Source organism: Talpa occidentalis, unplaced genomic scaffold (assembly GCF_014898055.3).
Source record: "Talpa occidentalis isolate TD23 unplaced genomic scaffold, MPIMG_talOcc4v2.1 talOcc4.15, whole genome shotgun sequence".
NCBI lineage: Eukaryota > Metazoa > Chordata > Mammalia > Eulipotyphla > Talpidae > Talpa > Talpa occidentalis.
The window spans coordinates 77,632,238-77,647,320 of NW_023601543.1; the positions used below are offsets into that span (position 1 = coordinate 77,632,238).

A 15,083-nucleotide genomic window follows, 5' to 3' on the forward strand; every position below is an offset into this window, starting at 1 on the left:
ATTGCTAGAGGGCCTCCCTGGTGGCACAGCGGTTGAGCACTGGGTTGTGAAGCTGCCCGCAGCCTCTGCAATGCCAGTTCGATCCCCGGCAGCTCCCCGGCCACTGGAGGAGGGTCCCACATGGCGCGCAGAACTCTCCTGCCGCCCGCTGCTCCCCTCAGCAATGTACCTCGGTCCTTCTGCCTGCTCTGCTCCCCGCTCTGTCTCTGGTGAATTCTTTCACCCTCCCGCGCTTCTGACTGTGCCCAGTGCTTGTATAAATAAATAAATAAATCTTTTAAAAAAAAAAGAATGATTGCTAGAGAGTCTCAAATACTTTGTCATCCGGTAATATTACTTTCTCCTCTATATCATTCACATAATGAATTATGCTGACAGGTTTAAGATATACGTCTTTGCATTTCTTTTTTTCTTCCTTTTCTCCTTTTCTAAACATTCAAAATATTTGTGATAAAAATATATACATATAATACATTAGGAAAATATAAGATATCAAGATAAAAAAAATCATAATATGACCTTCCATTAAAATACCACTAAAGCCCAAGACTAGAGTCACATCCTGACACAGCTCTTGTCCTGGTGTGCTAGAGTTCTCGGACAGAATCTGCTGGTCTTGATTCACTGGCAAGGGCAATCAGTGGGCCTGGTAGTGCCCAGGTCAGAAACATGACCTTCCCCTGCATGGAGAAGGCTGATAGGCTTATCCACAGCAGGGCTGGTAACTGTTGTAACATAACTCTTTTCTCTGTTCTAGTCTAGGGCTACTACAAAGTTCTGGGGAAGGGAAAGCTTCCAAAGCAGCCTGTGATTGTCAGTAGAAGAGCTGAGAAGATTAAGGGTGTGGGAGGGGCCTGTGTCCTGGTAGCCTGAAGCCACTTGGAGGAAGATTCATTAAATGCCATAAGTGCTTTTCAAAAAAAAAAACCCACTGAAGTGTTTGACAACCTTTAAATTGTTCTATATTTTTTAATATAAAAACCCTATAAGAACATTTTCTTTCTTTTTTTAAGTAATAACTTATTTTTTTCATTGTGGTTACATTAGGATTCTCCTCATTAGGAATCGCCACCATAGGGTACCGCCACCAAATCACCCACAGCCCATCACCATCATCTTTACGTTTCTGAATGAAATCTTTCTCAGATGTTAATTCTTTAAAGATTTTTTAAAATTTAATATTTTAATTTATTATTTTACATGGAAATCTTATAAATCAGTAAAAGAATTTTTTTGATTTTTCTTTTTGTACTACATTAATGATTTTAGTATTATGATTATTTTCTCACTATAAAAGGAATGCAGAATGCTTTGTAATATTTTTGATTTCTTAAAAAATATTAAGAGGTAGTGATGTTTTTCAAGTGACACACAGTTGCAAAGCCCTGTGGTTTTTTAAATAGGAGCATTTTAATGGCTTAGGAGCTTGCCTGCTGCTCCCCCACAGACCAGAACTCCCAACCCCTTTGGGAGCTCCAGGAAACTATCTACAAATTCTCCAGGCTCCCCCTGGTGGTTGTTCTGCTCCAGAAAGAAAGCAGGAGAAAGGATGCTTGTGGGTACCCAATTTCACAAGGTTCTTTTCAAATGAAACACTCCTTCTTCCCCTCCGGAAAATGCTGAATTGTCACCACCTGCCCTTGGTGCTTGGCTTTCAGATGGACCAGCCAGTCAAGAGGTTGTGGCCCAGGGCCATTAGTAAAACTTCCCACTTACATCCATCTCTAATTACAACAGCCTACAAGTCCACAGTAATGCAGGTTTGGATTTGAAGTTCTGTTTTTTTCTTAATGCATATAAGGCAGTCCTAGGAGACAGTGAGTTGGGGTCACTTCTGTAAAGTTACCCTCTAGCATGAATAAGTTTCCTTTAAACTCTGTCAACTTAATCTTCATCCATAAAATAGAAATAATACACACTTGGTAAATCTTCCAGTATTAAAACACTTTAGGCAAAGGTTAGGCGAACAATGCAAACATTTGCAAACAATAGCAATTTGTAGTTCATCCAGAAACAGATCTATCACGCTACTCTCTCCTTCCTTTTTAAACTTTGAAACAGTCTCCCAAGTCATCTTTTTTTTTTACTTTTATTTTTTATTTATATATATTTTACATCATTGTTCATTTTTCAGCAGTGTTTGTTCCCACCCCCACCCTGTAGAACTTGTAGTTCCCTGTAGAACTTGTAGTTCCCTGTAGAACTTGTAGTTCCCTGTAGTTCCTGTGAGGAATGCCTGTTTTTTGTTTTTGTTTTTTAAGATTTATTTATTTATTTATACAAGTACTGGGTACAGTCAGAGACACGGAAGGGTGAGAGAATTCACCAGTGTCATAGAGGAGAGTAGAAGAGGCAGAGTGATGAAGTACACTGCTGAGGGGAGCAGCGGGCGGCAGGAGGGGTCTGTGCGCCATGCGGGACCCTCCTCCGGTGCAGCCGGGGATCGAACTGGCGCTGCAGAGGCTGCGGGCAGCTTTGCAACCCAGCACTCAACCGCTGCGCCACCAGGGAGGCCCTCCCAAGTCATCTTCAAACACCACTTTGCCAGGAAAATTAACTGGATGCACACACTTTGGGGGGGTGGAGCATAAATGATTTATATGTCAACAAAATGAAGCACTCCTAAATTGTTTACAAATCTGGGTGTGCACATTTAAGATATGATTCAAATAAAATGTACTTGCTTAGGTATTTTGCTCAACAATCATTATAGGCACACGCAGCCTCAAAAAACAATACAAAATGTATCTTACAAACTACAGTGATCAGTCAACATGCAAGTAAGACTTAGGACAGAAACTAATTTGCTTAGTGAGAAACAACAGTTCCTGTATCAGGCATTTTAATCATCTATACCTTCTAAGCATCTGCATTCCTCTGAAGGATCCAGACACAGAGATTATTTAGGGTAGAGAGACAAAAGGTAACGGGCTGCCAGGTCATAGAAAGACATGCCATATTTTATAAAAGAATAAATTAATGTCATTAAATATAGAATCTAAAGTTGGTGGTTTACTATATTACACCAAGCCCCTCCCAAAGAATATTGAGGAATCAGCTGAACAGGGATAGTATTTTACTATTTTGAACACTGGAGTGGGGTGGGAGGGGCGGTGCAAATGCTGGGAGGGGCCTTTTCTGAACTCCCCTAGAGCTACATCAGGACAGAGCCATCAAGACAGAGCCAGGGGCATTCAACCTGGAAATAAGGATTCTTACCAGGATAGGAGAGAAGTCATCAGCCCTAACAACTTTGCTACAAACTACCACACCTCCCATCCAGTCATCACAGGGCTTATTAAACTCCATCCACTTTTCCTAGTAAGATATTAGTTGAGCCTAAATTCTATGTCTACCTCTGAGTTGTTACCTTTTTTCCCTGAAGATCTCCCATGTAGATATGAAGCATACATGTTAATAACATACATGTTAATAAAATGGTTTTCTCTTGCTAATCTCTCTTCTTACAGGGTCTCAGTCAAGAATGAGTAGAGTGAAAATTAATTTTCCTCCCTTACAAGAAGATCTATTTATTTTCTTAACTATACTTAGGATTTTCTTAATTATACTAATTATACTTAATCATTAAAAAGCTGTTTTCAAGGTATAATTCCCATGAATAACATTAATTATATTATCAGTGGACTTAAACAGAAAATTATGTGGAAAACAATTACCTGATAGCAGTCTCCTTTAAGATTGTCTAAGACGTCGCCACACGTTTTTCGCATGTATTTCTTACATCCATCAATCACCATTTGGTCAATGTTCCCAAGAGGTTAAGGAGAAACTTATTGTGAATCTAGATGCAACCAAAGAATTCTGAAACAGTAATACTTTAAATGAAAGGTTAACACAAACAAGTTTTAGAATATTCATTGGCCCATCACAAGATTTTTTTTTTTTAAATGAGAACGTTTTCTTGCACCAATGACACTCAAGAGGAATCAGTTTTCAGCAACTGCTGAAGAGAAGACACCAAACCCGTGCTGTGCCCAAGTCACTTGTACTTTTAATTTTCAAGTAGATTCTCTGTTTCCTTGTTGGTGGTCACACAGAAAGGCTACTGATAGGTACTAAACTCAGTGTTTGCTGAAGGAAGTTTTCATAACATGTGCCTCGCCTAGAGTCTTCAGGGCCTCCCCGGTGGCGCAGTAGGTTGAGTGCAGCGCTGTGAAGCTGTCTGCACCCTCTGCAGCACGGGTTTGATTCCCAGCTGGCCAGGGAGATTCCCACATGGTGTGGCAGATCTCTCCTGTCACGCCCGCTGCTCCCCTCAGCAGTGTACTTTGGTCCTCTACCTGTTCTCCCCACTCTGTCTCTGGTGAATCCTCTCACCCTCCCGCGCCCGTGGCCCGTACCCCAGCTATTGTGTAAATAAAAAACAAATCTTAAAAAAAACAAAAACAATAGTCTTCAGACTGAAGAGGAAGAAAACAAAAGCAGCCCACAGAGCGTCTCTTGCAGACAAAGGATATCTCTACCATCGTGACCATCTTTGGTTTCAGTTTGACTATTTCACATAATATGCCCCCATCTCCACCTCCCAGAATCAGAACGTCTTTGCCAGTGTAATCTTCTTTGCCACTGCCCATGATGGCCCGTGTATACGCCAAATCACTCTCTGCCAAATCTAGGGAGGAGAAAGAGATCCAAAAATGGTGAGTCAACCCAAACCCACACACTACCTGACTTGGTAGAAAGTACTAGAATCTACCCCAAAATTCTTTAAAAACTTTTAACAATGTGCAAAGTTGTTTTGTTTTTTTTTTTTTTTTTTTGGTTTGCAGAATTTTTATCAACCCTACTGATCCAAAACCTATTATTATTTACACACACACATAATCAGTGGGGAAAAGTCATTCTTGCAAATATTCTACTATGCTCAGAAATTGAAAGCAAATACATCTTTCCAGATAAAGTAACAGGACTTTGAGAATTGCTTCAAAATGAGTGAGAAAGTAGACCAGACTTCAGAGAAAACAAGATTGCCAAGGGCTTGATAATGGCTGGTGCTTGAGGGTAAATAGACATTGTTTCATCATATTATTTTTTCATCCCAGGTTTGAAATTTTCCATAACAAAAATTTTTCTTAAAAAAATAAGCAATTATATTTCCTTCTTAATATATCATCCAAAAAATCCATAAACCACTCCAAATAATTAAGAAATTAAGAAAAAGTAATGTTAAGACAAAGCTTTCAGGCCTCCACTATAAAACATGAAGGCCCAGAAAATCCACAGGTTAAAGATGCAAATGTTCATTTCAAAAAAAAAAAACTGCTGTGCCAAAGATACACTTGGTGAAATCCACTACAGGAATATTTACCAGGAAAGCACTATAATATGTCATCACTTTGTTAAGTCATTGGGGTATCAATGGAATACTTACTGACATCCCCACTAAGGATGAGAATATTCCCAAATTGCTTCGAGTGCAGGATTTTGATGTTCTGATATGGCGAGTCTTCATCATATACCACTTCATCTATGTCATACTCAACCAGGCGGCCATCAGCAGTGGGCCAGTATCTGTCTATAGCCCCTCCACGAACTATGGGTGGCAATCTGGAGGGAAAAAAAAAAACAGGAAGGAGACTTAGAAGAATGTTGCTTATGGAGAGGCTGCTCAGAAATGGACCTGGGAGCAAGAGGGCACAAAAGCCACATGACCCAGACTGAGTCCTGAACAGTACATGACCTACCTGGAGCCTTGGCTTTTAGGGCCGTACATGGACACCAGTGCCATACACCAGTTACTTTTCTTTTCTTTTCTTTTTTTTTAAGAAAAGATTTATTTATTTATGCATATAAGAACTGGGGTACAGGCCAGAGGTTTGGGGTGTGGGGTGGGTGAGAGGATTTACCAGACAGAGTGGGGAACAACACAGGCAGATTGACTGAAATACACTGCTGAGGGGAGCAGCACAACGGGCAAGTCAGGAGAGGTCTGCTGTGCCATATGGGTAGCTCCCTGGCCGGGGATCGAACTCGCACTGCAGTGGCCGTGAACAGCTTCGTAGGTTGCATCTTAACCCCTTGCGCCACCAAGGAGGCCCACATTAGTTACTTTTCTTAAAAACCTTCCTGCAATGCTCTAAATTTTCAACTAAGAGCTAAAGAAAACAGCCAGTGGCACAATCACACTTCATTCCCAAATACCTGGGCAAGATGGCTCAGGATGGTGCACAAAAGCACACTGCCGCTTGGCTCTAATGCCTCTACGTAGCACAGAATCCACATTCAAGTGTTCCCAATTAGTCCCATGCCTACAAGCTGTTCTACTTTTAAATGAAGTTTGCCTGAGGATCTTTTCATTAGTCAGGCTGTCACAGACAGTGGCAGGTACCGCATCAGGGGCCCAACATGTGTGCCCTACCACTGGGTGCCAAGTATGACTACCCGGTTAGATCAGATGCCATGGGATCACTACATGTGCAAAGGGCCGCTTTTTCCCTTTGAAATCATTAAGTAGTCTGTTGGGGGTTGCCCAACAAACCTGGTTCCCCAACAAATCTGCACATCAGTGCCTTTGATGTCTGCAAGATTTGTTCCTGGGGCCTCCCTGGTGGCGCAGCAGTTGAGCGCTGCGCTGCGAAGCTGCCCGCAGCCTCTGCAGTGCTGGTTCTATATCCAGCCACCGGCGAGGGCCCCACAAGGCACGCAGACCTCTCCTGCCGCACCCGTTGCTCCCCTCAGCAGTGTACTTCGGTCCTTCTGCCTGTTCTGCTCCCCGCTCTGGCTCTGGTGAATTCTCTCACCCTCCCACGCTTCTGACTGTACCCAGTGCTTATATAAACAAATAAATGTTAAAAAAAAAAAAAAAAAACGATTTGTTCCTGAACCAAGTATTACTTGATTGGCTGCAAATGGATGATTTTCTCTTTCCATTCTTTGGTAAATGCTCAGTCTTTTTAACAGGATGAATGTACTAGGAACTACCAGCAGAGGACACTAAACAGTAGGGGGAAACAGACCTAGAAAGAGGGTTGGCAAATCCAACCTGAACACAAAATGAGGACGTTGCACACACAACCACTGCATGCAAGTCTCATGTCTCAAGCACGGGGGTGTTGACAGTAAAGCAGCCAGAGACACTTAAAAGGCCAGGTAACCATCCCTGACCTGCTCTGCTGAGTCCCCTTCCTGCTCTCCTGTTCCCAAGAGTATGGTCTGAACCTGTTCGAAGTTAACAGAGTTTTCTATCAAGAAATACTAGGATCCATAATAAGCACTGAGATTTACCAAGCAAATTCCCATAAACTCTCGTTCAATCCTAACAGCTCCTGGTATAACCACTTCATCTTTCAAGCTGCTGGAATAGAAGGCAGACGAGTTCTTCTGGCAGAATGTGGGACCCCAATCAGGGCAGCCCCCAAAGAGCAGGCCAATAGGTCTGCAGTAGAGCCTATTCCACCCCTGCCCAATGGGTGGTGGTCGGAGTGGAGTGACATTGGATGAAGGTGACACATCAAGTCACTGGCTCTCCGGGAAAGAACCTGCCCCCAGGGACCTCCCTGGTGGCGCAAGGGCTAAGATGCAGTCTATGAAGTTATCCGCAGCCACTGCAGCATGAGTTCGATCCCCAGCCGGGGAGCAACCTACATGGCACAGCAGACCTCTCCTGACTCGCCCGCTGCTCCCCTCAGCAGTGTATTTCAGTCAATCTGCCTGTTCTGCTCCCCACTCTGTCTCTGATAAATCCTTTCACCCCCCCACACTTCTGGCCTGCACCCCAGTTCTTGTATACATAAATAAATAAATCTTTTTTTTAAAAAAAAAAAGAAACTGCCCCCAGCCTTGACACAGGTAACTACTGAACTGTGCACAGGCCCACTGGAAAAAAACAATGCCCATTCTCAAGTGTGCCAATGGGGCCTTGGCTAAGGGAAAGAGCTCGCTCCTCAACTGCAACACAAAGGTTTTTAAAGGGTGGTATAGAACAAGGGTCTCTCACGGGAGGGGAAGCCAGTCATCTCAATGAGGCACCCCTCCTAGCACACAGTGCATTCCCCCGACAGGCTGAGGAGATAATTTGGGAGTGTCAGGGACTCTTGCTTCATCCTTTTCTGCTGAAAATCGAAATTGGGTTCTGCCAAAGTCAGGCACATATCCTGGGGCTCATGTATACTGTAAACAGTCAAGAAATGTTTTCATTTTTCTTTTAAAATAAAATGAATTTATCTGAAGTGAACTTGTTTTCCTCCTGTCTTTTGCAAAGGGTAATTTTCTAATAAATCCCATGACTTAGTTGAAAGTTCATGTCTAAGTCACTGGCCGTGAAGGGGTGGTATCTTCACATGTTGCTGGCACATTTGCTAAAGGCTGACTCGGTAACCATCTTATTCCCCAGAAAAGTGGTACCATTTTTGTTCTTTTGAGCCAATACCAAGTGACACTCAAACTATTCCCAATTTCTTGTCCCCTCCCACCCTGAATTTATAAAAAGACACAAAAATCAATGACAAGCAAAAACCAGATCAGCATTGGGTTGAAAATGTAAAGCTCAATTCCACTCTCACTTAGCAAACTTCTATACCGAAAAACCCAAGTGAACTAGACTTCTCACGAATGCCAAATCCCACATATATACTCCCCATCCATTTACTCACTCCAAGTAACCCCGATAAAAATCTGACCAGCAAAATCAAAGGTGTTTTGCTGTGACATTATCATGGAGTTAAGACAACTTAACACAAGAGAATGCTCAATTCAAGGGGGAACAGATAAGGAAAACTGCAAACAGGACAAGGTGGACTGCAGAAAGAGGTGTGGGGGTGGCTGTGATTTCTGAAGGTTAGGGAAGAGGCTGGGGCCACCTAAACTGAGCGTGGGTGGGGTAAACAAATGTGGGTGTTCTGGCACACTTCACAGAAGCGGGCAAGTCCTGCACTGGGCCATGTTCTGCTTCCTGCCCTACGTTAAACAACCTTCCAGTTATCGTGTATCTCACATCTGCCCTAGAGCTGATCAGATTTTATGTACTGTGCCTTGAAGTACTTAAAACATCCTTGCTCTTGCCAACAAGGATATCCCTTCTGGAAAGTGATCAACTAGAGCAATCTGTGCTCTGGCCACTTGGGTCCACGTTGGAGTGACCTTGGTAAAGTCCCTCCGCGCCTGCATCTGTGAATTTGCCTTTATGATCAAAGGCCAGGCCTCCCTAGGGGCCTGGTAAGGAACCACCCAGGCAAGGGAAAGAGCAAACTGCTGAGAATCACTAGCTGTGCATCCATAATTCCCACTCTTAATTCCTAGGGCCTACCAAGGTTCTATCCCTTCCCACAAATGTCAAAACTGTTATTTCTATCAAGGAAGGTTCTCAACGCCTGACACCACTGGCAAATACCTCTGCACTCTCCAACAGAACTTTCTGTGGTGTCAGAAATGTTCTACATCTGCTCTAATATGAAAGGCACTAGCCATTAGTGATTGACACGATGCTGGTGAGACCAAGGCTTAATTACCCTACCTTAAAAATAGCCACATGTGATTGGTGGCTACACTACCACACAGGGAAAGGTTAACTGTCTTCATCGTCATTTGAAGTCAGCAACCTCCTGTAGCTTTACATCAGGTGAGCCTCGATGCTTAGCACCTGGCCATGTCTTCTTACAGGAAAGCTCTGAGGTGAATTTTCGATCACACTATCTTGTCATTGATCTCTTAAAATGGTTTAATTCTAGTATGGGGACCAGAACTGAGCAGAGACAACCTTTTCTCTTCAGAGGCTGAGAGAGGGGTTCCTGACACCCTGTCTGAAAGGGGCAGCCCCACCCAGGCCGTGGCTTTGTCCAGGTCCAGCTCCTTGGACGCACTCTGCATCCCCTTCTGGCTTACTTTCACTTTACTCAGCATTTGCCAATCTGTGTGTCTTCTACGTTGTCTCATTTGGTGCGAGGAGCCCACTAGTGCTCAGTCCACCAAGTTGCCAGAAGCAGAAGTGGACTTTGATCTTTTCCAGTCTTAAGCAGACACCACCAGGGACGCCACCACCACCCCGATCACGTCCCCACTGAAGCAAACATAAAAGGACGTTCGGGAGAGGCCTTACCGCTTCACTTGGCCAGCAATGTCCTGACTCAGTTCTTTCATTCTTTCTTCTACTCTGTTCAAAAGCTGCAATGAAAAGTAAAGAAATCAATGGGCTTATAGAATAAGCTGGGGAAAAACGGCTCAGTTACAGGCCACGAGGTCGAGGCCGTGTTGACAAGAGCACTGAGGTGTTGGCAGAAACCCATGTCCACTGTCCTGCCCCTACCCCTGCACAGCCTCCAGGCCCAGCCTGGCCCCACACCAGCTAGTCTGCACGGTGCTGACCTGACCTAAAACTCAGTGTCAGCTACCGACACTAAGGTTAAAGGATACGGTGAAGGTGACATCCTGGTTAAAGGCTATGCTCCCCCCCGTGCAAAGTCAAGTCAGTACTGAGTACTCAAGCAGTCAAGGGAAAGGCGAGAGCTGGATCCTCACAACGGAGGAGCTAGTTTTCTTCTAGAATCACTTATCTGGAGGGAGGAAAGCTTAAATCTAGTTAACCGGTCAGTCAGTAATCAAATGAAGATAATCTTCTTCGACTAAGCACATTTTACACTCCTCTAACACTTGAGGAATTAAAAGTGAGGAACCAACACTTTCAACTTCTTCTTTGCCTTGCGCGTCACCCTCGTAGCTCTGAAGGTCCAGCAACACCAATCCATGTGGGTATATTCTCAAGTTGGCAAAGCTACAAAGGAAAGGGAAATCTTAAGGTTAGTGGTGGTGTCCTGGGACTCAAAAGAAAGTAAGAGGCCAACCCAACAAGAAAGAAAGATCGCTGCTTCTTCCCCTTTTGTTTTCGGTTTCGAGCCTTTTCTTTGGGAAAAGGACAATCAGTAATTTAGAGAAGAGTCAAATGCTAACTAAGGTTTTTAAAACAGGTTCTAGCGCCTAAGAAGTGACTCAGTAGCAAGTTCCATGCATCTGAGTTTTAAGAAGGCTCCCAAATCTGTGAGGCTGCCAGGGTTAGTAACCACTGCCCCACAGGCAGGGGAGGGAGGGCAGCAAAGGGCAAGTGAACGGAGTTCAGCTTAGAGGCTGTTTTCTGACTGCCAGCAGGTGGCAGCGCGACTCATTTTGTGCAGGGTCAGCCAAGCCAGGTCCTCCAGCCTGCAGCCCCAAAAATGGTTTTTACGTTTTTTAAGTATTGTTAAAAAAAAAAAAAAAACAGAATATGCGACCTTATGTGGTTCCTTGCATATAAGGTTTTCTGACCCCTAACTAGTGAACCTCACCAGCTTTTTTTGGATGAAATAAATGTGTTACAAGCAACAAGAGTTAGTAAGATATTTTGATTTATGTGTGTATTTGTATTGTACATAGCAGACATGCCTATACAGGGTTATGATATAAAACTATTCCTCACTATAAATTATGGCTGACAAAACAGCTGAAAAATACCAAATCAGAAGATAAATTTTGTTCAAGGAACACAGGCAGTGTGGTTGGACGAAACCAATATAACCAGTGTATTTTCACCTTTAGCCCTTCCATGGTGTCAAAATCAAGTTTAGGCTCAGGAACCCCCAACACTCATCTACACTGAATGAGCTGATCATCCCCCCTCCTCCTGCAGCACAAAAGAGAGGAGCCCCATGAAGGAAGGATAGAGAAATGGCGCCCCTTAACCGCTGGGTGGTCCTGAGAGTTCTCCCAGCAGAGTGGCACAGAACAGAGAATGCTGGGAGCTAAGGTCAAGTACTAACCTCTGGACGTGAAACCTGAATGAAAGACAAAAAGTTGTCAGAGGAAAAATGGAGGAAAAGAGTTGGGTGCGCCCCAGGACCATGACCTCAGCATCACAAGGAGCCATTAACTAGAAGTGGGGTGTGGGGTGGCAATCCTTCCCCCTGAGAGAGAGGGACCACTGAGCCTCTAGAATGGGTACCCTGGGGATGGGCTCCAGCTACTGAACAAGAAGAGGGAGACCAAGGTAGAAATGTCTTTAAACATGTTGACTTGTATTTCCTCTGCTTTCAGAAGCAACTTCCAAACACCTCTTGTCCGTCAAAAGCTCCCTTCAGGCAAGAACTCTCAGCCCTCTGGAGAACTGGAATGATGTGTAGGGTAGAAACTGCTCATGCACACGAGGCAGGGCTCACTGCAGAGGCCTTTAGGCCACACAGGCTTCGTCCGACCACAATGATATGGTCCACTTTCCTGTGGTCTCACGGACAGTGAGAGACAGGCAGAGAGGGTGGGGCAGAGGCCAGGACACAGAGGAGCTGGGCACGCACCTACAGCTCAGACTCAAGGGCAGCCACAGACCTCTCCAGTTACTTCTAGAGACCTGCCGTTAACTGGGCAAAGCATGGAGGAGGACAGAGTGCAGAGGAGGGTTTGCAGTTAGAGGTGATTTTGGGTCATCTTTGATGTAGTATAGATACATTGGAGGTGTCTGCTAAATATATATGGAGGTTTGCTATGTAGTTGCTAATACAACTCCCAGGTTGGGCAGTCTGATTGGCGTCGGGAGAGGGAACAATCACTACCAAAGGAGTGGACTGTGTAGACTGAGGCACAGAGTAACAGGAGGGGTGGTGGGCTCAGGAGCAAGTTTCCCTCATCTCTCAGCACTGTCTTCTGGGCCTCTGTAGGGCTGTGGCAGGGTGGTATCTTTTCTTTAAATGAAAAACGAGGCAGAAATACCGGGACATTAATGAACATACGTGGAACACTTGTACACACTGGGGCAAGGGATTGAAAGCCATGAAATATATCCAATTCACAATTCTAAATTCACAGTGCAAATATACCAAGAAACTTAGGCTTTGCATATTAAACCAGCCTAGATATAATACATAAAGCTCAGTGCATTCGTGTCTTCTGTTATTGGTCATTTCTTAATTTGGTTTTCTTTTCCTATTTTTAGAACACATTCATTTTCATCTACAAATTGACTGTAAAGATTATAGATACTCTATAATCTTAAGGAAAAAACCAACATCTGGGCCTCCCTGGTGGCACAGAGTCTAAAGACACAGCGCTATCAAGCTATCACCAGCCACTGCAATATGAGTTTGATCCCAGCCAGGGAGCTGACCCACATGGCACAGCAGACCTCTCCTGTCTTCCCACTGCTCCCCTCCGCAGTAGATTTCAGTAGACCTGCCTGTTCTGCTCCCCACTCTGTCTCTGGTGAACCTTCTTAACCCCCTGCACCTCTGCCCTGCACCCCAGTTCTTGTATGCATAAATAAATAAATCTTTTTTAAAAAAAGAGATTAAGAACAAGAAAAACCCTAACTTTGAATTCTTGGATCACCTAAGCTTTCTGGTGAGCTACTTGTGGATCGGATCTTCTTATTATCCAGCCTTTGACTGTGGTCTGCATTAGCTGATAAGCACTCAGCCCTGGGATAGCACTGTGCACTCATGCTCAGTGAACCAGCAGTATCAGCATCCCCTGTGAGTTTGTTGGAAATGCGATTTCAGGTGCTGCCAAGCCTACCACTTAAGAAACTCTTGGAGTGGGGCCCAGGAATCTGTGTTTTAATCAGCCTTGAATAGTGGCTTATGCTGCCCAAAGCTCTGGATTCTGACCACACAGTGCCATCACCTGAGGGGATCTGGAGAAATACTGATGCCCAGTGGCCTCCACCGCTGGGAGAGTACCCCAGCAGGAAATTCTGCAAAGTTCTCCGAGGTGATTCGAATGTGCTGTTGAAGCGAAAAGCACTCAATTCTAGCCCCCTCCCAAAAAAATGCTAAAGGGGGAAAAATATATATATACCTGAACATCCCCACCACCACCTTTTGTCCACCCCACCCCCTTCAGTGTGCACTTAAGACCAACTCACCTGCCATTTTTGTTTATGTAGGTTGCTAAGTAGCCATGGTCCTGCCAGGTGTGCACTGACTCTGTCATGCCCTGCTCCTGGAAAATGGACTGGAGACCTTTCAGAATGGTCTCTCCATCAGCTAGAGAACAGGGCAAGAAGGCAAGATGATTAGGATGAAAACATGTTTAGAAGGAAAGTCAACACGGCAGTTTAAGCACTGAACTTTACAAAAGAATCTCAACAGTCACCAGAGCCATTGACGCCTTGTCATGAGCTACATTCTCAACCCCACAAGGAAACCCTCAAGACATTAGCGGGCAATACAAGAACACACAACACAAGAACACGACTGACTGACCACGGGCTACTCTGTCAAGGAGTCAAAAGATGTTCAGCCAACTAGAGGTGGTGTGACAAGAGGTTCAGCCACTTAGAGGTGGCGTGACAAGAGGTTCAGCCTAACCAGAGGTCAGAGTAATGCAAATGTAATGACAGTCTGCTTTAGGGCTAGTTAATGAGGATCCAGAGTACTAGTAGAAAGCTGTCCACCCTCTGGTGATGGGTACTATCAATCACTTCTAATCTTTCAGCTTGAAGGCCCAGGTGTTGTACAGTAACAATGGGTTGCTTTTATCAGTGAAGAAAAAATGGTGCCTCAGTAACATGTTGCTCAACGGTAGGTACTGAACAACCTTGCACCCACAGAAACCCACTAGGCACTGTGATCCCCTCCTCAGTCTAGAAGTCAAACCCCCCCACACTGACCCCCACACCCCTTAAGGTGGCGCTCTGGTGTCCTCAGGTAGGACTCCAGCAGAGGTTCTAGAAGCTGCATTAACATTTGCCGGTTCACGTGAAATCAGAATCTTCGAAAACATCCAACATTAGCAATTAGAGAAAAGGCAAGATGCAATTTATTCTTTCCTAGTTATAGCTACAAAAGTCATTCCTTGAGAAGGGTTAAGATGAAGAACCAAAATGAGCCAAAACCCGCCCCAGCTGCACTCGACAAGCTGCTGCTTTTCCCACATGGCCGGACAATGCACCTGCCAAGAGTCGCATGGAAACATCCCTGTGACCTGAACCCAGACCAGGGAAGAACCCAAGATTCGCAGCTGACCACAGTGGCACTGCAACCCTTCCTATTGACTAAGTGATGCCAAAACTTGCACTGTAAGTTAAGGGTTTCTGTTTCATTTCACAAAGCCTATCTCCAGCGACACTGGGAACTGTCTCCCCAAGACCTCCTGCGCACAGTGAGAAC

The 15,083-nt window shown here is 44.5% G+C and overlaps 1 protein-coding gene and 1 non-coding gene across 2 annotated transcripts in view; one reads left to right on the forward strand and one right to left on the reverse strand.

Moving 5' to 3' along the window:
- SMS (spermine synthase) overlaps positions 1-15,083 on the reverse strand; it is a 46,150-nt gene that overhangs the window by 11,649 nt on the left and 19,418 nt on the right. The window contains exons 2-7 of the mRNA XM_037512614.2: positions 13,838-13,958; positions 10,633-10,726; positions 10,055-10,119; positions 5,393-5,568; positions 4,479-4,633; positions 3,678-3,767 (exon numbers count right to left, since the gene is read on the reverse strand). Coding sequence (XP_037368511.1) covers positions 3,678-3,767; positions 4,479-4,633; positions 5,393-5,568; positions 10,055-10,119; positions 10,633-10,726; positions 13,838-13,958 — 701 coding nt within the window. The remainder of the gene's footprint in view (positions 1-3,677; positions 3,768-4,478; positions 4,634-5,392; positions 5,569-10,054; positions 10,120-10,632; positions 10,727-13,837; positions 13,959-15,083) is intronic.
- On the forward strand, positions 543-673 carry LOC119246831 (small nucleolar RNA SNORA3/SNORA45 family). The gene has a single exon (XR_005125582.1). It is a non-coding gene; the product is annotated as a small nucleolar RNA SNORA3/SNORA45 family (small nucleolar RNA).